Below are 22,088 nucleotides of genomic sequence, written 5' to 3'. Positions count from 1 at the left end.
TTTGACTTGTAATTGTAAATTAGAGATGCAACAAGAACATTAAAACAACAATTAGGGGAAAACAATATTTTGTTTATTTTATATTGGGTATTCTGTTTATAAAGGGAGAGATGGAAAGCAGATAAAACTTTATTTAGACTGGGAGAGCTCTTGTAACATATTCACTGTTGAGCCATTTTGTTCTTTTCCATGCTTACTTAGTCCCACTTTTCTCCTCCAGATGCCTTTATTCTCGGTCTCTCTTTCAGACTAATGGCAATTCCAATGGCCTTGTGCCAATGCTGAGAGTATATAACAACACAGCTCGATATGTGGATCAAGGTGGAAACAAGGTATGCTCTGTTACTTGAAGTCTTGGAAATTAGGACTAAAAATCTTTAACCATGAATGCTTAAAATAAGGTGATTTAGTGTGTATATTTGTAATTACTTTGCTTTTTTTTTTACTTTCAAAATCAGTTTAATGAGGTATAATTTACTTCAAAAATGCACACACTTTAAGTGTACAGTTTGATGCGTTTTGACAAACGTGTATACTTATGTAATCACTATACCAGTCAAGATATAGAACATTTCCATTACTCCAAAATGTTTCCTCAAGCACCTTTGATTAATCACCCCATCATTCCCACCCATACATACTTTACCTTTGGCTCCAGGCAGCAAATGATCTAGTCAGCTTTGTATTATTTTTATTTTATTTTTTAAGTGGGCTCCACGCTCAGTGTGAGGCTTGAACTCATGACCCTGAGATCAAGAGTAGCATGCTCTACTGAGTGAGCCAGCCAGGTGCCCCCAGTCAGCTTTTTTTATATGACAGTTTATTGGCAAAGAATTTCTAAAATTGTAACTTATATTGATACCTAATCTTGCAAAGGAGTTGTAATAGTCTTGTAGGGGCTTTTTTGTTGTTTTTGTTGTTTAACAAAAACAAAACTCTGCCTGTTTCACAGAGGGAGAAGTAGAATTGAGAGAATTGGATTGTTTGCCCAGTGTTATCAGCAGGATAGTTTGCCACTTGAGGCTGCCTCTTACGTATATGTAGACACACTAATCACCTGGTAGTTGATGAATTTCCTTTGATGGACTTTAAAAACAATCTGTGGAGATCTTGATATAAGACATCACTTTTTTGATCTTTGGTAAGAGCACAATTTATAATTGTCAGAATTAAAGTGATTTTCTTTGGGGTTTGCATACGTGTCATATAATGTAAAGTAGCTGGATGACAACTGAAGGAAGCTCTGTCTGTAGTTCACTGTGTCACTCTGGACAAGTTATTTCATCTTTCTTGTTCTTTCTTATCAATTGCTCTTTTTCACTCCTAGAATTATAAGAAAAATACTAGTACTTATATTTATAGTACTTTTACTTGTATTATGTCATTTAATTCCTTACTTGTAATGAAGATCAAAGGAGATATTATAAAAGTGCCTTGGAAAATATGAAGTTTCTTTGTTTCATTCTGATTTTGAAAAGAATGATGATGTATTTGCCTTTAGCGACCTGGGGCATTTGCTATTTATCTGGAGCCTTGGCATTTAGACATTTTTGAGTTTCTTGATTTAAAGAAGAACACAGGAAAGGAAGAACAGCGTGCCAGAGACCTTTTCTTTGCCCTTTGGATTCCGGATCTCTTCATGAAACGAGTGGAGACTAATCAGGTGAGAAATAGGTACCTGTTGGTAAGAACAACTTTATTCATATCAGTTTTCTTTTTTGTCATCTTAAATCATGCTTAGGAAGAGCCCACCTGCATGTTATGCTATGGAAGAATTTTAAGCAGGTTAAGAGATGCCATTCCTAACCTTCTTGGATTTTTGTTTTCTTTAAAAAAATTTTTTTTTAATGTTTATTTTTGAAGGAGAGAGAGGGTGTGAGTAGGGGAAGGGTAGAGGAGGGGCAGAGAGAAAGGGAGCCACAGAATCTGAAGCAGACACCAGGCTCTGAGCTGTCAGTACAGAGCCTGATGTAGGACTCAAATTCACGAGCTGTGAGATCATGACCTGAGCCGAAGTCGGCTTTAACCGACTGAGCCACCCAGGCACCCCTTGGATTTTTATTTTCTAAAGTAGATGCTATCGGACCTAAATGCTTAAAAGATCATGTATAAACAGGTAGAATTAGATGTTTGAGCCCGAGTCCAAAATGATCATTTCTGTAGCAGATTTCCAAGAGAGTCTATAGAAGTCACCCTGTCCCTTTCAGTGTTCCTAATGGACTATGTGTGGTTGGTTATTTAAAGTTTCGTATGGGTTCTTCCCTTTGTAGGACTGGTCTTTGATGTGTCCAAATGAATGTCCTGGTCTGGATGAGGTTTGGGGAGAGGAATTTGAGAAGCTGTATGAAAGGTATGGGAAAAATATGAAAGTAATCATTTTTAACCGTATGTTTCTTTTATTTGGGGAATCCAAGTGTCAAAATACCATCAATCATTAGCCAGTTTCTAGGAATCCCAGAAGCATCCAGTAGAGAATGTGATTAATAATATATTTTGGTCAGATTTGCTATCTGAATCTTCACCAAAATTGAGTTTCTATCTTCTTTCTTAAAACTTTGGGAGTTATAAAGAGGTTTTTAACTGATCCTTATAAAAATTAAGACAGAGAGTATTATTTTTGTCAGTACATTTGACAAAAAAAGAAAAAAATGTTATGCTTTATATCGCACCCAGGAATCAAGAACAGTTAGGACACATGTCAAGAGTTTATTAAATAATAGTACAATAGTAGGAGATTTGACCACTTGAGGTGTTATTCCTTTTCCTTATGAAGGGTTTTGTTGATTTAGTGGAATTGGGGTATATTCAAATAGGTCCAGAGCTGTCTGATTTTCCTCTGTGGCTTTAGTTACAGTAAAATAAAGATCATATTCCTTCCCCCCCCCCACCCTTTTAGCAAAACATAGTAAACAATTTAAGAGTTTTTGTAATTTTATATTTTAGTGTCTTCAAGTTGTCTGCAATAAAGATTTTCTTAGGGAATATTAAAATAATATTAGCTTTGCCTTTCAGTTATGAGAAACAGGGTCGTGTCCGCAAAGTTGTAAAAGCTCAGCAGCTTTGGTATGCCATCATTGAGTCTCAGACAGAGACAGGTACCCCGTACATGCTCTACAAAGATTCCTGTAATCGGAAGAGCAACCAGCAGAACCTGGGAACGATCAAATGCAGCAACCTGTGCACAGAAATAGTAGAGTATACCAGCAAAGATGAGGTAGGTAGAAAAACTTCTGCCCAGGGTACTGAGAGAAGAATCTTAGGCAGTTATTGTTTGTGCATCCCTCACTTGATTTCACTTGAGGTGGGGGAAGGGAGTTTTTGTAGTTTGTTGTAAATAGAAGGGCACCAAAGTAGAGATTGTAAGGGAACAGGTGTGATCTGTGCCCTCAAATATCTTACAGTCTAGGCCATGTAGAAAAGATTTAATCACCTTTTTATTACACACGCATTGTTGTAATAATCTTTACTCAGTGTTCAGTCATGTTGGTTTAGGACAAACACAAAAATGTGTCAGGATGTTCATTCAGTTTAAAGTATATAATAAGCAGGTGGAGAGTCTTTTCAGTGAATGGTGAGACAAAATTCTAATCTCGGATCTTTAAGGCAATTCACAGAAGAGGTAAGGATAGAAATGGGACATAGATTTGGTTTCTTAAAAAAGAAGTTTATGGACAGGCTTTCCATTTGGGAAGAATAGCCTGTCAGATCAGAGACAGGAATAGGTTTTATGCAGTGTGTATCAAATAAGTTTGTGCTGATGGAACAAATACATTATGGTTTGGTATATGGAGAGATGGCTATAGCTGAGGGAGGGAAGGTAGTAGGTGAAAGCTGGCATGTCGCAGAGGTAGGAAGCCCTTGTAGGTTCCTGGAAGGAAAATAGCATCAAAATGCTAGGATGAGAAGGATGGTTCTTGTTTCTGGTGATAGAGTGTTTTGGTGTGAGAATAGGTTGGAGGTGAGCCTAAGGAGATTGTTGTAGTGGTTGAAAGACAGGCTGCTTGGATGTTGGATATAAACTATGGAAAGGAGGAGGAAGCCTCCTTCCCTAGCCCCTGGCAACTTCTACTAATCTGTTTCCTACCTCTGGATTTGCCTCTTGTGGGTGTTCCATACAAACAGAATCATATAATATGGTGGCCTATTGTGTCAGGCCTATGTCACTTAGCATGTTTTCAAGGCTTATCTGTGTTGTAGTATGTATCAATACTTCATTCATTTTCATTCATAATCCTTATAATGCCCCATGAGGTCATGCACAACTGGGGATGCCCATCTCATCTACTGTTACTTTCCCTCCTTGCTCACTGTGCTCCAGCCCTACTAATTTCCTTGCTGTTCCCAAACATACCAAGCACACTCCTTCCTCAGGACTTTTGCTGTTTACTTTATTTTGAATATTAAAATGCTCTTCCCCCCCCCCCACCCCCCAGATAGCTACATGGCTTGCTATCTAACCTTTTCAGTTTGTTCATATGTCCTATTCTCAGTGATGTCTTCCTTGACAACCGTATTTAAAAATGGCATCCTTCTGTCCTTATTCCTAGAACTCTTTTGTCTTTTCCTCCCTTATTTTGCTCCCTAGCATTTATCAGACTCAATTACTGGATTATGTGATTTGAGTTATACTTTATAAATGGGTACTTAGGCAACTTGTGTAGAATTGAGTAGATATGAAGGGCATGAGGGAGTCTAGGTGAGAGGAGTTGAGAGTTTGGGTTAGGATAGTCCTAATCAAAGTGGAAAAGAAAATATTCATTTAACATTATTTAGCATTTATTATATGTGAGATGTGGTACCAGAACTGAAAATATAAGGGTAAATAAGATATGATTCTTTCCTGGAGAAGCCTATCACCACCTAGTGTAGTGTAGTGGAAAATCACCTGAAGAGCTTTTTCAGAATTCACAAACTTGGATCTCCTGTTGTTAAAGGCTTATCAGAATCTCAATTAGAGTAAGGTAGGAATGTGTAATTTGGAAAAGCGTTCTATAGTGATGGAAGTGTTCTGTATCTGGTGGCTGTTGAGCTCATGATATATGATCATCGCAACTGAGAAACTGAATTTTTTATTTTATTGAAATAGCTACATGTGGCTAGTGGCTGGTATATTAGACAGCATACATCTCCTGACTGAGATGAATATACATAAAAAATTATAGCACAGTGGGATATATGTCTGGTCATAGAGCCATGGAGTATGGAACACAGATTCTCTCTCCTTATTTCACTGGTGCGTGTTATAACTCACATGTGAATAGGTATTGGGATTTAGAAATGAACGATGAAGAGGGAGAAGATAAAGATAAAAATTTTATAATTTAATATCATAGAGCATTAGAGGCTTACATGTTGCTGTCATTGACATGGGGAAGAAATAAAAATTGTGTGATTCTTGACCCCTTTTCTTTGCCTTCCAGGTTGCAGTCTGTAACTTGGCTTCCCTAGCCCTGAATATGTATGTCACGTCAGAACACACATATGACTTTAAGAAGTTGGCTGAAGTTACCAAAGTCATTGTCCGAAACTTGAATAAAATTATTGATATTAATTACTACCCTGTCCCAGAGGTATGAATAGATTTTTTGCTTATTGGTAATTATTGAAATCCAAGTTGGAGGGAGTGTATCACGGTCTGCCAGTCATTATTTAAATGGCTGTCAGTGGAATGGTGTGAGAAAATGGAGATAAAAAGAGAGAGGGTATCATTTGGTGCAGAATGTTGCCTTTTCTATTCAGTAATGTCTCTTTCTTCTCTAAATCTGTTGGCACAAAGGCATGCTTATCAAATAAACGCCATCGCCCCATTGGAATCGGGGTACAAGGTCTGGCAGATGCTTTTATTCTGATGAGGTATCCTTTTGAGAGTCCAGAAGCCCAGTTACTAAACAAGCAAATCTTTGAAACTATTTATTATGGAGCCTTGGAAGCCAGCTGTGACCTGGCCAAGGAGCATGGCCCATATGAAACCTATGAGGGCTCTCCAGTCAGCAAAGGAGTAAGTATATGGATGAAATTTCTTTTTGCTTATAAGTTCCTGTAGTAGGCTGAATGGTTGCCCTCAAAAAGATATGTTTACATCTTACTGCTGGAACCTGTGAATGTTATCTTTTTGGTTTAAAAAAGTCTTTGCAGGGACGCCTGGATGGCTCAGTCGGTTAAGCGTCCGACTTAGGCTCAGGTCGTGATCTCACGGTCCGTGGGTTCGAGCCCCGCATTGGCCTCTGTGCTGACGGCTCAGAGCCTGGAGCCTGTTTCGGATTCTGTGTCTCCCTCTCTCTCTGACCCTCCCCTGTTCATGCTCTGTGTCTCTCTGTCTCAAAAATAAATAAACGTTAAAAAAAAATTAAAAAAAATAAAAATAAAAAAGTCTTTGCAGATATAATTAAGGATTTTGAAATAAGATTATCCTGGATTTTCCAGCTGGGTCCTAAATCTAGTGACAGTATCCTTATAGGAGACAGAGGGGAGGAGGAGGCAACATGACGATGGAGGCAGAGACCAGAGTAATGCATCCACAACCCAAGAATGCTGATAGTCACTAGAAGCTGCAAGAGGCAAAGGACAGAATCTGCTCTAGAGCCTCCGGAGGGAGTGTGGCCCTCCCAACATGTTCATTTTGGGCTTTTGGATTCCCGAGCTAGGAGAGAATAAATTTTTGTTATTTTAAGCCACCAAATTTATGGTAATTTGTTATACCAGCCATAGGAAGCTAATATGGTACTTTTGTTCTCTAGAGTTAAAAAGATACTCTTTTTTTTTTTAAGATTTAATTTTTAAGTAATTTCTGCACTCAACATGGGGCTCAAATTTATAACCCTGAGATCAAGAATCGCATGCTCCACCAACTGAGCCAGCCAGACTCCCTTTATCGTAGGCAAAGTTCTTTTATTTATTTATTTATTTATTTTTTAAGATTTTTATTTTAAGAAATCTCTATACCCAACGGGGGCTTGAACTTACAAACCCGAGATCAGTAGTCCCACGCTCTATCAACTAAGCCAACCAGACGCCTCACCCCTTTGTTTATTTAAATTTTTTTTGACATTCATTTATTTTAAAAGAGAGAGCATGAGCAGGGGAGGAACAGAGAGAGGGAGACACAGAATCCGAGGCAGACTCCAAGCTCTGAGCTGTCAGCACAGAGCTGATGTGGGGCTCAAAGTCATGAGCCATGAGATCATGACCTCAGCCGAAGTTGGACGCTCAACCGACTGAGCCACCCAGGCACCCCTCCCTTTTATTTTAATGTTTTATTTAGAACTAGTCATTGGTAAAAGTGATCTAAGAAGAATGCTAACTGTATTAGTTTTCTTTCGCTAAATATAGTACATTAAAACAACATGTTATCATCGTTTCCTTGAGTCAGGGTTCCAAGCTTGCCTTAGTTTGGGTCTCACAAGGCTATAGTCAAGGTGTTGGTAGAGGCTGGAGTCTCATCTGAAGCTCAGAGTCCTCTTCTAAGCTCACCTGGTTGTTGGCAGAATTCATTTTTTTTGTTGCTGTAGAACTCATGACATCTTGCTTCTTCAAAGCTAGTGAGAGAGAGTGTCTCATTTCAAGAATACCCGAGTCCAATTGCTCTTTTGAGGGCTTTTATCTGATAAGTCGGGTCTACCCAGGATAATTTCTCTTTTGTTTATCTCAAAATTAACTGATTGGTGACCTTAATTACATCTGCAGAGACTTTTCACCTTTTCCATAATCATGTAAGTGACATCCATCATATTCCCAGGTCTTGCCCACATTTGGGAGGAGGACATTGTACATGGGCTGTGCACCAGGGGGTGAGAACCTGGGAACAATTCTGCTGTCCACACTGCCTTTATTATTGGTAGAATGATTTTCTTCAGTGTAAAATAAAATGTTATGTTATTTTTAGTCTTGATGTTCCTGCTGATTTTGGGGAAGTCTGATATGCAGTGATTTGAAAATAGATGTCTAGTAGCTAAGCAAATAGATCAAGGGGCAGATCAAAGCAATTAAGAAAGATGAAAATAGAGTAACACTTTACTATACAAAGAGAATGCATCTCAGCAATATACTTGTGTTAATGTTAGGATTTCCTGGTTTGTAGATATGATATGGGTTCTAGATATGATAAGGGGAAGAAGTAAGCCTTAACCAGTTTTTTTAACATTCTTTTAATCAGTTAGACTGCATGGAAATTTGGCCAGGGGAATCTCTGGACTTTGAATTCCTCACACAGTTCCATTAGAAGACATTTGTTGGGATGTAGGGCATGGCAGTTAGTCATTCGGTTTTTGTCATGGTTTTAAATTGTTGTAGGGTGGTTTGTCATAAATTTGCATTGTTTATTCCCTAGATCCTTCAGTATGATATGTGGAATGTTATTCCCACAGACCTATGGGACTGGAAACTTCTCAAGGAAAAGATTGCAAAGTAAGTAAGGAGATGTAAGGTAGCTTTAAAGTAAGGAGGGTTTTACTCTCATTGTGGCTTTCAGAAGTTAGGTATGTTTTATTAACTTCTGAAACTTATTTTTCTCTTTTAAATGGGGCTTACATGACCTATTTACAGAACTGTTTTTGTAAAAATACTTTGTAAGATAATATATGAATAGTAACCTGCAAATTGCTTGGTACACTGAAAACATTTTAATAAATGGTAGGTATTATTATTAGCTCATCTTGTTTTAGGGGCTTAACTATCAGGATTAAGCAATTCTTTTTCTCATTAAACCTTCATATTTTCCATTGTGCTTGCTTTTTAAATGTTTTTCACTTTTATTTTTTGCTTAACCACCTTGGTGATTTGTCAAAATGGCTTTTGCTGAATTGATTGTGATAGGAATAAGTTAGGGATTTTGGAGAGGTTTTGGAGGGTAATGTGTTAAACTGTGTGGAAGAAAAACTGTGAAACTTGAGGTTTTTTAGGGCCTTTCAATCTAAGAAACATAAAAGATTTAAGGGCAGGTAGAATGTTTTGCTTAGTGAATAATAAACAAGTTGTTTTCATTTTCTTCATGAGTCTGTCATCTGTGGGTTAATGCATATGCAAAGTGTTTAATGTTTACAGAAGGAAGTAATAGGTTTAAAATACTCTTTAAAAATATCTGTTCACCTTAAAATTGTTTTATTACTCAAATAATACATATTAGAAAATCTAGGAAAATATATGTGTGAAAGGGAGTAAAATGAAAAGTATCCCAGTACCACCTCCCCCAAAAACCTGTTTGTATCTTCTTGTCTCTCATCTTTCAGATTTTCTTTTGAACATGTATGCATGTGTACATTTACATGCAAATTCAACTTTTACAAACATGAAGCTATAGTTTATTTTTTGTGTTTTTTTGTCAAAATGCTATAGATATTTTTCTATACACAACTTTTTAAATTTTCAAAATTAATACATGAATAATAAAATTCAAATACAGAAATAAAATGGAAAGTAAAAGCCCTTCCTTTTTTTATTTTTAAATGTTTATTTTTGAGAGAGAGCACGCAAGCAGGGGAGGGGCAGAGAGATGGGGACAGAGGATCCAAAGCAGGCTCTGTGCTGACAGCAACAAGCCAATGTGGGGCTCGAACTCACGAATCATGAGATCATGACCTGAGCTGGAGTCAGGCCCAACCGACTGAGCCACCCAGGTGCCCCAACAGCCCTTCTTTTTATACCTCTTCTGCCAACCACTTGTTCCACAGAACAAACAAAAACCAGCTTACTCCTTTTCCCAGAGATAACCGTTGTTAATAGTGTGTATTTTTCTAGACCTTTTTCAGTACGCTTGCAGATGCATACAGTTTTGTTCAAAGATGTGATCAAACTTGACATTCTTTTTTTTTTTTAATGTTTAATGTTTATTTATTTTTGGGAAAGAGAGGGAGAGAGACAGAGTGCAAGCAGGGGAAGGGGCAGAGAGAGAGGGAGACACAGAATCCAAAGCAGGCTCTAGGCCCTGAGGTGTCAGCACAGAGTCCGACACAGGGCTCGAACCCACAAACCGTGAGATCATGACCTGAGCCGAAGTTAGATGCTTAACTGACTGAGCCACCCACGCGCCCCTAACTTGACATATTTTAAGACCTTTAGGGATTTATTTTGGACATCTTTCTTTTTTTAGTCCATGCAGATCTGCCTAATGTTTTTAATGATTACAGACAATTCCATAGTTTGGTATGTGCCATATATATATATATATATATACATATATATATATATATATATGACTCTTCAATACATTTTCCTATCTTTGGACAGGAAATCACTGTCCACTTTACTGAGTAAGAAAGACATGAGGTCTTTTGGTGGTTTGCTTGATGCCTCAAAATTACAAAGTGACAAAGTGAGATTAAGATTCCATTAGGATATGAAGCTTTAAGCTAAGTACTGTGTAAATCCAGAGGTATATAATGTAGTAAAGACAAACTCTTTGAGAAACTTAAGACTAAATAAAGTAAGACATGTAACACAAGTAGTTAAAATGTACATAAAGGTACATGTCATAGAAAATGTTTGCAGAAGAAATATTTATATTTGGCATAAAAAAATTTTTTTTTAATGTTTATTTTTGGGAGACAAAGAGAGTAGGGGAGGGGCAGAGAGAGAGGGAGACACAGAATCCGAAGCAGGCTCCAGGCTCTGAGCCTGTCAGCACAGAGCCTGATGCGGGGCTTGAACCCATGAAGCATGGGATCATGACCTGGGCCAAAGTTGGACGTTCAACCAACTGAGGCACCCAGGTGCCCTTATATTTGGCATTTGTATTCAGCATTGTCTCCCTGGTTGGGAAAGATGTTCCAGAGGGGTCATCTCTTAGGCTAAGCTTTGAAGAACAAGCTAAGGGCAGTGTTCAGATAGTGTACTCTTCCTTAAGCACTCTGGCAGTGAATAGAGTCAAAGATGTTAACCTTCCTCTAGGAACGTTATGATTAAAGAGGTAATAGAAGAAGTCAGGAATATACATAATCTGAGCATAATTTTTTCCTGTGGAGAATTTTGGTGATAGATGCCTGATTGTGACCACTTTCACATCATTATTTTTCCTTAAAGAGCTTAGCACAGTGATCATATAGGTACTTAGAAAAGAGTGAGGGTTGAATGAATGTACCCTGATACAGGTGGGGACTCTCCAACAGTCATTTGAGTATTTCCCTGAGCAAGCTAGTGTATCAAATGCTAATAAATCGTCATAATAAGAATTGCCAGCACTAAAAATTGTGCTAATTGAGTTGAGGATTCAGGCATTTAGGAGAGGGGCAAGCTATACCATTCATACTGTGAAGTTGCATCTCTACTGGGGTTGCATGCAAAAGTCATTATATGAGTCTAATGCATGTATGGTGTCACTCACAGCATCTGCATTTACTACAATGACATGAAGTAACTGCCTTCCTGGCAGATTATAGCTTTAGGACCAGCATCTGATAATCTCCTTTTCTTTAGGTATGGTATAAGAAACAGTTTACTTATTGCCCCAATGCCTACTGCTTCAACTGCTCAGATTCTGGGAAATAATGAGTCCATCGAACCTTATACCAGCAACATCTATACTCGCAGAGTCTTGTCGGGAGAATTTCAGGTGAGATCACGACTAGACCTACAGGAGATTGTGCAAAAGCCCGATGTTGGGAGTAAATGACAACTCCTATTTAGTTTGCCCCTTTTTGCTTAGTACAGGGCACAGCTTTGATAAAATGAGTCATCTTCATCTCCAGTGTTACTCTATTTCAGCACATAATAGACATTTAATAAATATCTGTCAAAAGAATGAATTTTTGAGGGTTACATAGGAAAATAAGTTGTTGATGTTAGAGTTCACATGATATTTAACCATCCTGTAATGATGGTTACAATTCACAAATTTTTACAAATAACTTGTTTACAAATTAGAATTTCTGGTAGGTAGGACTAGTGTTTTTTTTACGGTTCCCAGGTAATTCTAATATGCAGCTAGGGTTGAGAACCACTAATCTAGAAGATTTTTATTTGTGAATTTCCAGATCTCCTGAAATCAATTTCTGTAGGTTTGGAGTGGATGCATTTCTATTTTTTCTTAAGTATTTATTGTATCCTTTCTTAGGAAAAAAAAAAAAAGAGTCCACAAAGATTTACCCGTCTTAGGCAATGCTGGCTCTTTTCACCTTTGCAAATATTACGTTTCTTGAATAACAGGTCAAGATTTAAAGGAATACAGCTTTTGTTTGGTAGGATGGGCCTCTCAGTTTTATAAAATACAGAATTTACCAGGTAATCTAATGTTAAATGCTTCTTTAAATGATCTTATTTACTTTAAGTTCCAGGCCTGTGATCCTGTTTAGCCCTGTCATTCTTAATTATTCCTTGGCATCTTTTTTGCTTTTTCATTCAGATTGTAAATCCACACTTACTGAAGGATCTTACTGAGCGGGGCTTGTGGAATGAAGAGATGAAAAATCAGATTATTGCATGCAATGGTTCTATCCAGGTACAGAATGAAAATGAAGTGTGCTCTTTAGTAGCTAAGTTGGACATCGGTACCTTCTCACTTATCCCAGGCAGTGGAGAGAAAGAATGGCTATTCACTGTGGTCATATAGGCTTATGTTCACCTCTGCATTGTTGTGCTAGGATTATATACATCTTCACATAGCTAGGCCTTTCCCTCTTGTTTGTGCAATAATATAAAGCAGTAGTTTCCAACTTCTCTGTACATAAGAATCAGTTGGGGAGCTTTTAAAATTCTGAAGCTTAAAAAAAATTTCGGAAGCTTAGGTTGCATAACAATTAAGTTGGAATACCTGAAAATGGGAACCAGGCATTAGTATTTTTTAAAGACCATCTGGGTCATTCCAAAATGCATCAAAGTTTGGGGACCACTGATAAAGTGTGAAATTAGAGAGTCAGACTTAATTTAAAAGTATGGTGGGGATTGAGGACTCAGAGTCCCAAAAACAGAGCCGCAAATAGTATTTAACAATAAAATATTTGCATATTTGCAGCCGAGAATCAAGAAGCATTTATTTAAAAAAAATTTTTTTTAAATGTTTATTTATTTTTGAGAGAGAGAGAGAGAGACACCACGAGCCAGGGAGGGGCAGAGAGAGAGAGGGAGATACAGAATCTGAAACAGGCTCCAGGCTCTGAGCTGTCAGCATAGAGCCTGATGTGGGGCACAAACTCTGAATGGCGAGATCGTGACCTGAGCCAAAGTCGGACGCTCAAATGACTGAGCCACCCAGGTGCCCAAGAAGCATTTATTTGTGGATGGAGACCTCTGTCTAAACATTTGTCTCCTTGGTAACACAGATAAAGATTTCTGTAACAGTTCTATTTTTGCTGGAAGAAATGGTAACACTATTAGCTAGTCTGTATGTTTTGATGCAGATTAACCCTATACCTAAGAAAATGTTCTGTTGACTCCAAAAGGGGTTTGTTTCATTGCTTCCCTTGATCATGTACCTGTGAGTTATAGCCCTGATTATTTGTGTTTTTTGTAAAGCTTAAGGGTCATTTATTGCTGCTTGGTTCCTTCCTTTTTTAAGTGCCTCTAGAACAATGAATATTTTGGCTATAATCCAAATAGAAATGGATCTTTAATCATTACCACCAGCCATATATTTTGTTGGTTAAATGGAGTTTTGTTGGACATTCTAATCCAGAGTAAGCAGTCTTGGGAAACTTGATAAGGGCTCATATTGTATGATACTGAACGGTATGGGTCAGATCTGGCAGGAAATAGAACTGAGGCCAGACCCTGGTATCATTAATTATGTTAATTAAAGGGACGCCTGGGTGGCTCAGTCAGTTGAGACTCTGACTTTGGCTTAGATTATGATCTCACAGTTCATGAGTTCAAGCCCTGCGTCAGGCTCGCTGCTGTCAGTGCAGAGCCTGCTTCGGATCCTCTTCCCCCTCTCTCTGTTCCTACCCCACTTGCTCTCTCTTTCTCTCTCAAAAATAAATAAACATTAAAAAAATTATGTTAATTATACTGATTTCTTCAACCAGAGTGCAATAAACATTTGTTTTTCCTTCTTCAGAACATACCAGAAATTCCTGATGACCTGAAGCAACTTTATAAGACTGTGTGGGAGATCTCACAGAAAACCGTTCTTAAGATGGCAGCTGAAAGAGGTGCTTTCATTGATCAAAGCCAGTCTTTGAACATCCACATTGCTGAGCCTAACTATGGCAAACTCACTAGTATGCACTTCTACGGCTGGAAGCAGGTTGGTGGAGGAAATCATGGACTTGTTGCCAGCTTGGGATATTTTGGAATTGGAGCAGTTTTACCTTCTAGCTGCCTATTTAAATATTGCCACCTAGTTCTTTCATTTCAAATCCAATATGTTAAAACCAAACCATGGTTTTTGTGCCAGATTAAGCTCTCACTTTGGATTTTCTTGTTTCTTTTAGGATTATTTCATTATTAGTTTTGAAACCTTGGAGTTACCTACGACCCTCCCTTTATTCTCCATACAATTACTCACCAAGTTGTGGTGGTTGTACCTTTGTACTGTTTCTTGAATATCTTTCTTCCTGTTCCACTACCATTATTCTTAACTTCTTAACTGATCTCTTTGCTTCTAGTAACTGCATTATCTTGTGCACTGCTACCATTTCTAAAATAAAACTTTACACATGTCAACCCACTCACTGTTCAAAAACATCCATTGTTTCTCCACTTTATCTACAATCTAAAAGCCAAATTACTTAGCTTGTCATTGGCAACTGTAAAGTCCTGTGATTCTGGATTCTATCCTTATTAACTGGCAATCACCTGGGTATTTATATAGAATTAAATTTTTTTCTTTTTAATTTAAGAGACATTTATTGACTACATACTATGTGCTAAGACTGGGGATACCAAATAGAAGATGATGGTACTTATCCTTGAAGTAGTCATCATCTGTTCTTTACAGAGACACAGTCTAGATCTCTAAATAATTATAAGGCAAACATTGTTTTAGGCAAACATGGAAGTCATACACATAAAAACAAAAGACTATAGAACAAAAATGTTTGACATTTCCAAAAAGATAAGCTTTTTTAGGGGTAAAATGAACACAATGTACTGACTCTTTGTCTTTAAGCATTTTTGAGAAGGCTTCCTACAGGAGATGGAATTTCAGGTTTAGAAAACAATCTGATGTGGTTTATGGAAATGTATTTTAAACATTGGTTTCGAATGTCTAGTGTTCTTACAATTTCTAATTGTTGTATTTGCTTCCTTTGTGTAGGGTTTGAAGACTGGAATGTATTACTTAAGGACACGACCAGCAGCGAATCCAATCCAGTTCACTCTAAATAAGGAGAAGCTGAAAGATAAGGAGAAGGCAACAAAAGAAGAAGAAGAGAAGGAGAGGAACACAGCAGCCATGGTGTGCTCTTTGGAGAATAGAGAAGAGTGTCTGATGTGTGGGTCCTGAGGAAAGGCTTGGAAGAGACCAGCACTTCCTCACAGCCAAACTACTTCTTGAGCATAGATAGGCACAGTAGGTTTGCTTGAAGTGCTAAGGTTTTGTTGGACCTTATTGCAGCAAAAGGAGCAATTGATTTAAAGTACTGTTTCTATATAATAGTGTGAAAGTACTGATATTTTAAATCAATATATTGGGAATCAAAGTAGAAGTTTTAGGAATGCAAAAGAGGTCATCTTGCAAATAGGAAGTAACTGAATAGGGTTTCATTGCCCACTTGGCACCCCTTTTTTGGTGACCTCAGTTTTCATAAGAAGACTTAGTTTTACTGCTTTGACTGGTGGGTCCATAGAAGCAAAACTGAGTCATAACCTGTGAGAAGTGTTGGCAGGACCTTTATCTGGATAAGGTCCTGTTGGTCATTCTGAAATAAACATTTCAAAGTGATTATGTGAGACCAAATTTGTCATTTATTTTCATACAAAGGTCAAATTTGAAAAAATATTTTCTGTTCTTTGAGAGTTCAGGGAGGAAATTTTAAGAAAAATTACTCAGATGCCTTCTACAATTCTGATCTTAACATATGCCTATTTCTTCTTTCTATTGTAAAATATATTAGCATAAGTGTTACCATTTTACCCACTTTAAAGCATACAATTTAGTGGCATAAAGTACATATACAGTGTACAACCATCATCACTATCTTATTTCCAGAAATTTGTCATCATCCCAAACAGAAACTCTAAAACAATAACTCCTCATTTCCTTCACCTCTCAATCCCTGGTAACCTCTATTCTACTTTCTGTCTTTGAATTTGCTTATTCTAGGTACCTCATATAAATGGAATACTATAGTATGTGACCTTTTGTGTCTGGCTTATTTCACTTAGCCTGTTTTCAGGGTTCATCCATGTAGCATATAGCAGACTTTAATTCCTCTTAAAGCCTGAGTAATACTCCATTGTATGTATATATCACATTTTGTCTTTCCATTCATATGTGAATAGACATTGATGTTATTTCCACCATTTTGGCTATCGTGAATAATGCTGCTCTGAACATTGATGCACCAGTATCTGAATTCCTGTTTTCAGTTTTTTTGGGTATATACCTAGAAGTGGAATTGTGGGAATACATCATAATTCAATGTTTAATTTGAAGGAACTTGAGGAACTGCCAAACTTTTCTGTAGGCTCAAGCTGCACCATTTTACATTCCTACCAGTAATGCATGAGAGTTCCAATTATTCCACATCTTTGCTGACACTTGCTAATTTTTTGTATTTTTCATACTAGCTATCCTAATGGCTTTTGACAGTTTGATTACAATGTACCTTGGTGTGGATCTCTGAGTTTATCTTTCTTGATGTTTGTTGACCTGCTTGGATCAGTAGATTTACATCTTTCATTAAATTTGGGAAGTTTTCAGCCATTTTTCTTCAGATAATCTTTTTGCCCCTTTCTCTCTTTTCCTTCTGGGACTCCTGTAATGCATCGCTCATTCCACTGCTTATGTCCCCCAGGTCCCTTAGGTGTCATTCACTTTTCTTAATATTTTTTCTGTTCCTTAGGCTCAATAATTTAACTGTCATATCATCAAGGTCACTGATTCTTCTTCACACTCAACATCTGTTTGAGCCCCCTTGGTGAATTTTTCATCTTAGTTATTCTTTTCAGCTTTAAAATTTGTTTGTTTCCTTTGAACGATTTCTGTCTCCATGTCGATATTCTGATTTTAATGCATTGTTTTTCTGATTTCCTTTGTTTGTTCATGTTTTCCTTTAGCTCTTCAAGCATTTTTAAGACAGTTGTTTTAATATCTTTGTCTAGTAAGTCTGGTGGCTGGGCTTCCTCAGGGATGGTTTCTGTCAGTTTTTCTTGTTCCTTTGAATGAGCTATGTTTTCCTATTTCATTGTAATGCCTGTAATTTTTTGGTTGTTGTTGAAATATTGTTTGGTACTTTTCCAAACTACTTTTGCAGAGACTATTCCCTAGTGTGTGTAATCACTGAAATCTCTGTTCAGTTAATGTTTTGACAGATATCCTTGAATTTCAGGAGCTCTCTATGTAGACTGGCTCTGTGCTAGGGCACTTTCTCCACATATGGGTAGGCTTTTTTCTGAGCCTAGGCATCTGTGATTGTTAATTTTATGTGTAAACTGGCTAGGCCATGGTACACAGATACTTGGTCAAACACTAGCCTAGATAGCTGTGAAGATATTTTTTTAGATGACATTAACATTTAAATCAGTAGACTTTGAGTAAATCAGATTACCCTCCATAATGTGGGTTCCTCATCCAATCAGTTGAAGGCCTTAAGAGAAGAAAGATTGAGGTCCCCTAAGAAAGAAAGACTTTTGTCTTCAGACTGCCTTCGGACTTGAGCTACAATATCACTTCTTTTCTGGGTCTCCAGTGTGCCAGCCTGCTCTGCCAATTTTAGATTTGCTAGTTCCACAATTGTGTGAGACAGTTACTTAAAATCTCTCTCTCCTTTCTCTCCCTCCCTCTCTCTCATGCTCCCCCCTCCCATTTTCTCATTAGTTTTATTTCTCTTTATAGAGAATGAGAACCCTGACTGATACAGATTTTGGTACCAAAAGTGGTTCTAGAGAAGTAGAATCTTAAGGATGAATCTTCTGAATTGGTTCTGGAGTTTCTGGAATTGATTCTCTAATCTGATTAGATTTAAAGGCACTAATGACTATTTCCAGTGGTAAAGGAAGTATTGATAGTTTGTGGTGTGATGTGGTAATAGAGACACTCAAAATACCATCATTGGATGCTCCTAATCAAATACTTACAAGAGGCAAGGTTCTGGGTGATTGTGTGTATGTTCCACCTCCAGGGTGTATCAACTCTCCAGCCCTTTCTCATAATTTAGTTCATCTTGACTACCTTTTCCACACTGCTCCAATACATTGATGACGTGCTGATTAGACCTACTGAGCAAGAAGTAACAACTACTCTAGGCTTACCGGGAAGACATTTGTGTGTCAGAGGGTGGGAAATAATCTGACAAAAATTTGGGGGCCTTCTACCTCTGTGAAATTTCTAGGGGTCAAATGGTATGAGGCATATTGAGATATTCCTTCTATGGTGAAAGATAAATTGTTGCATCTGGCTCCTCCCACAAGCAAAAGACTGGCACAAGGCCTAGCGGGCCTCTTTGGATGTTGGCGTCAGCATGGCAGTGTATTCCTCATTTAGGTGTGCTACTCTGGTCTGTTTACCAAATGACCTGAAAAGCTACTGGTTTTGAGCAGGGCTTGGAACAAGAGAAGGCTCTACAATAGGCCTAGGCCCACCCTGCAGCTGCTCTGCCACTTGGGCCATGTGATCCAGTAGGTCTATGGTGTTGAAGTGGCGGTGGCAGATAGGGTTGCTATTTGGAGCCTCTAGCAGGCTCTTTGGATTTTGGAGCAGAGCCCTGCCATCCTCTGTCAGTAAGTATTCACCTTTTGAGAAACGTCTTTTGGCTTGCTACTCAGCCTTAGAAGAGACTGAATGCTTAACCATGGGCCACTAAACTGTGTGACCTGAGCTTCCCGTCAGGAACTGGGTGGTGTCTGACCCACCAAGCCATAAAGCTGCACCTGCGCAGCAGCATTCCGTCATCAAATGGTATATACATTGAAGTGGTATATACAGGATTTGGCTCGAGAGGCCCTGAAAGTACAAGTAAGTTATTGAAGAAGTGGCCCAAATGCCCATGATCCTCACTCTTGCCTGCACCTTTGGGGAGGTCCCTATGATCAGTTAACAGAAGAGAAAACTCAGGCCTAGTTTACACATGGTTCTGCATAATACGCAGGCACCACAGCTCCTTTCTGGGACAGCCCTGAAGGACGCACCATCTTATTGACAGAGTTGTGGAAGACTTTTAAGCAGGGAATACTTTTAGATAGCTCACTCTGGCTACTATGGGAAGAGTGACCTAACCTATGGGTTTGGGTCAGACTCAAGTACCATATCAGGGTCTAGTTTGGTCTTTGGAACAGACTGGTTACTGGGCGAAGAGTTGGTCTGGGTGTCTGTCAGACTTGATGCCGCCGGTGGGGCAGGACCTGATCTGTTTATGTGGGCTAGACTGGATATTTGGAGTAGGCCTGACCTGTGTGCCTATGTCAGATTGGGATATCCAGCCTGGGGGCTCACCTGTGTTTGGGACTGATAGTCTCTATAACCCAACCTGTGTGCTTGGGTTAGACTAGAGAGTGCAAGGCTGACCTGTATATTTGGTCAGACTGGGCTTCATGTCAAGTCTTAGGCTGTATTTGGGAGAGACTGGGCCCCAGGGAAGGGTCCTAGCCTATTTGTTTCGGACAGGATGTTCAGAGTGGGTTGTGGTCTGTATGACGCTCTGTACAGCTTCCAGGGGGGCTCTATACATCCAAATATTAACTGGGGTTTTCTCAGGAGTCAGGGGGAAGAGGACAAAGAAACTAAACAGAAAGATAAATAGGGAAAAGCAATTTTATTATTGGAATGGAAATAGAAAAAGCATTCTAAGAATTTAAAAAGTGGTAGTTGGCTAACAACAGGCCTTCCCTTGAGCCCATAATCTCACGATTTCAGCCTGTCCTTCAGTGATGCCTGCTTATTTCTTATTCCCAGAAGTCACAACCCCAACTTCCCAAGTTGATAAAGTCCTTTCACTCTGGCAGTTGCCCCTCCACTCTCATATTCTGCAGTCTCTGGCTTCTCCCCAACCTCCTGGGCTGATTTATTGCTATAGAGCATCTTTTCCACATGTTGCCGGATCTCCCTGGTCTGTACTCCATAAATGATAGGATTCAAGGATCCTGGGAGTGGCATGTAGATGGCACTGAGCAGGTTCTGGACATCCGGAGACACAGTCTTGGCCACTCGGAAGACAATGGAGGTGGAGAGACCAGAGAGGTAGATAGGATGACCAGTAAGTGGGAGCCACATGTGTGCAAGGCCTTGGCTCAGGCTCTCCCAGAAGAGATCCGGAAGGCAGCATAGATGATGCGTGTATAGGAGTTCCCTCGCAGGGCTAGATCCAAGGTCATAGTGACCAACCGCATGGTCAGTCCCAACCCATTGTTGAAAGTCAAGTCTCCACAAGCTATGCTCAGCAGTGCAATGTACTCACAGGCAAAGTGTCGAATCACCATTGTCTGGCAGAATTGAGCTCGTGACGTTAGCACCACCAAAGGCACTGCTACTTCCAGGCTCCGTGTCAGAGCAAGAATGGCCAGCACTCCCAGCAGGTGGGAGGTTATCAGGTCAGTATAGCAGAGTGGGTGACAGATGGCCACGTAGCGGTCTAGGGCCATGGCCAGCAGGAGATTGTAGTCCAGGAGAGTAAAGTAGATACAGAACATCTGGTCCAGGCAGCCATGCAGTGACATGGGGTTAGCATAATGCACAAAGCCCTCCAGCATTTTGGGCATCACGGCTGTGGCAGTACAAATGTTGACAGCCAGGAGCAGGGCGATGAGCATGTACATGGGCTGATGCAAACTCCGTTGGGCCACCACCGTGTGGATGACCAGGACGTTTGCAGAGATGATCGTCACATAAAGGAAGGTAAGAGGCAGGACCAGGAGGCGCCGCCACTCTCGCAATCCAGGGAAGCCCACCAGGAAGAAGTTGGTGTAGGAGATGTTGAAGGCACTGGTATCTCCATCCTCACCCATCAGCTTTGGCCTTGGGTTGGCCCCAGGAGCGGTGATCAGAGACTGTTAGAACAAAATGGTCAGTGGAAGAAAGCCAATTTCTGTTTTAGGGCCTGAGGGGTTTGTGATGAATGTCCACCTCTTCATGTACATATGTCTACTCCTTTGGGGCACAGATGGGTGCTATGCCAGGTGTTACGGAAGCTACGGAGGTGAACAAGGCATCCTTTGTCCTCAGGGAGCTCTTGGCCTGTGTGTGTGAAATGTAAACTTACAGGATCCTTGTTTATCTGTGATGTTCCAGGTATTTGATTGCTGAATAAAAGATTAGGAGGAAAAGTAGGTGTGGTACATGAGGGAAAATAAAAGGTAATGGGGGGCACCTGGGTGGCTCAATCAGTTAAATGTCCGACTTTGGCCCAGGTCCATGGGTTTGAGCCCTGTGTCAGCTCTCAGGGCACAGCCTGGAACCTGTTTCTGATTCTGTGCCTCCGTCTCTCTGCCCCTCCCCTGCTCACACTCTGTCTCTCTCAAACATAAACATTAAAAATAAAAATAAAAAAGTTATGGACCAGAGGTAAAACTAGAAAGCATGAAGAAAACCTTTGAAAGGAGGAAATATGAGGAATTTGTGGTCCAAGAAGTGTGGAAGAACCAGGTGGGGTTTATCAGGAATGATGGCCTCACTTTCGTGCCTGGGTTGCACTGTGGCAAGGCCAGGGGAAAATTGCTGGACCTCAAACAACAGGTCACAGGGACTCTTGCCTTCCTAAGCCTCTATAGACTGACTCTGAGGCCTCCTGCCTGGCCTTGTCCTCAGTGTCATGGATGATGATTTTGCTTTCCTCTCAATGTAAGCTCCTGGAAAGCCAGGAAACAGCATTCTTCCCTCGTGCTGCTGGAGCTGCAAGTGCTGATTTCCCCTCCAACCCCCCACCAAGCCCAGGCATCGAGGACGTACTTGAGCACTGCTTGTTGAGCAGGCCAAGGAGGAATAGGAAGAAGATGGGAGGAGGCTGAACATTTAGTTGGGTTCTGAGAGCAGTAATTTCAAAGTGTTGACCAGATTTTTGTGTAATTAA

General features: G+C 39.6%; 2 protein-coding genes across 2 annotated transcripts in view; one reads left to right on the top strand and one right to left on the bottom strand.

The window, feature by feature from the left end:
• Positions 1 to 15,811, top strand: part of RRM1 (ribonucleotide reductase catalytic subunit M1) — a 36,376-nt gene extending 20,565 nt beyond the window's left edge. Inside the window, exons 8-18 of the mRNA XM_049651522.1 lie at positions 249 to 332; positions 1,502 to 1,663; positions 2,271 to 2,350; positions 3,013 to 3,214; positions 5,421 to 5,570; positions 5,777 to 5,998; positions 8,327 to 8,403; positions 11,407 to 11,542; positions 12,332 to 12,427; positions 13,982 to 14,170; positions 15,182 to 15,811. Of these exons, the coding sequence (XP_049507479.1) occupies positions 249 to 332; positions 1,502 to 1,663; positions 2,271 to 2,350; positions 3,013 to 3,214; positions 5,421 to 5,570; positions 5,777 to 5,998; positions 8,327 to 8,403; positions 11,407 to 11,542; positions 12,332 to 12,427; positions 13,982 to 14,170; positions 15,182 to 15,370 (1,587 nt within the window). The 3' untranslated portion in view covers positions 15,371 to 15,811. The remainder of the gene's footprint in view (positions 1 to 248; positions 333 to 1,501; positions 1,664 to 2,270; positions 2,351 to 3,012; positions 3,215 to 5,420; positions 5,571 to 5,776; positions 5,999 to 8,326; positions 8,404 to 11,406; positions 11,543 to 12,331; positions 12,428 to 13,981; positions 14,171 to 15,181) is intronic.
• A 4,170-nt stretch (positions 15,812 to 19,981) lies between these two features.
• LOC125937012 (olfactory receptor 52Z1P-like) lies at positions 19,982 to 21,027 on the bottom strand. The gene is given in 2 exon segments (XM_049651511.1): positions 19,982 to 20,271; positions 20,274 to 21,027. Coding segments are annotated over 2 exon segments (1,044 nt in total).
• Positions 21,028 to 22,088: the final 1,061 nt, after the last annotated feature.

The sequence above is a fragment of the Panthera uncia genome, chromosome D1 (genome assembly GCF_023721935.1).
Source record: "Panthera uncia isolate 11264 chromosome D1, Puncia_PCG_1.0, whole genome shotgun sequence".
In the NCBI taxonomy this organism is placed as follows: domain Eukaryota; kingdom Metazoa; phylum Chordata; class Mammalia; order Carnivora; family Felidae; genus Panthera; species Panthera uncia.
Note: the sequence above shows the minus strand (reverse complement) of the source record. Positions and strands in the feature narration are given on the sequence as shown.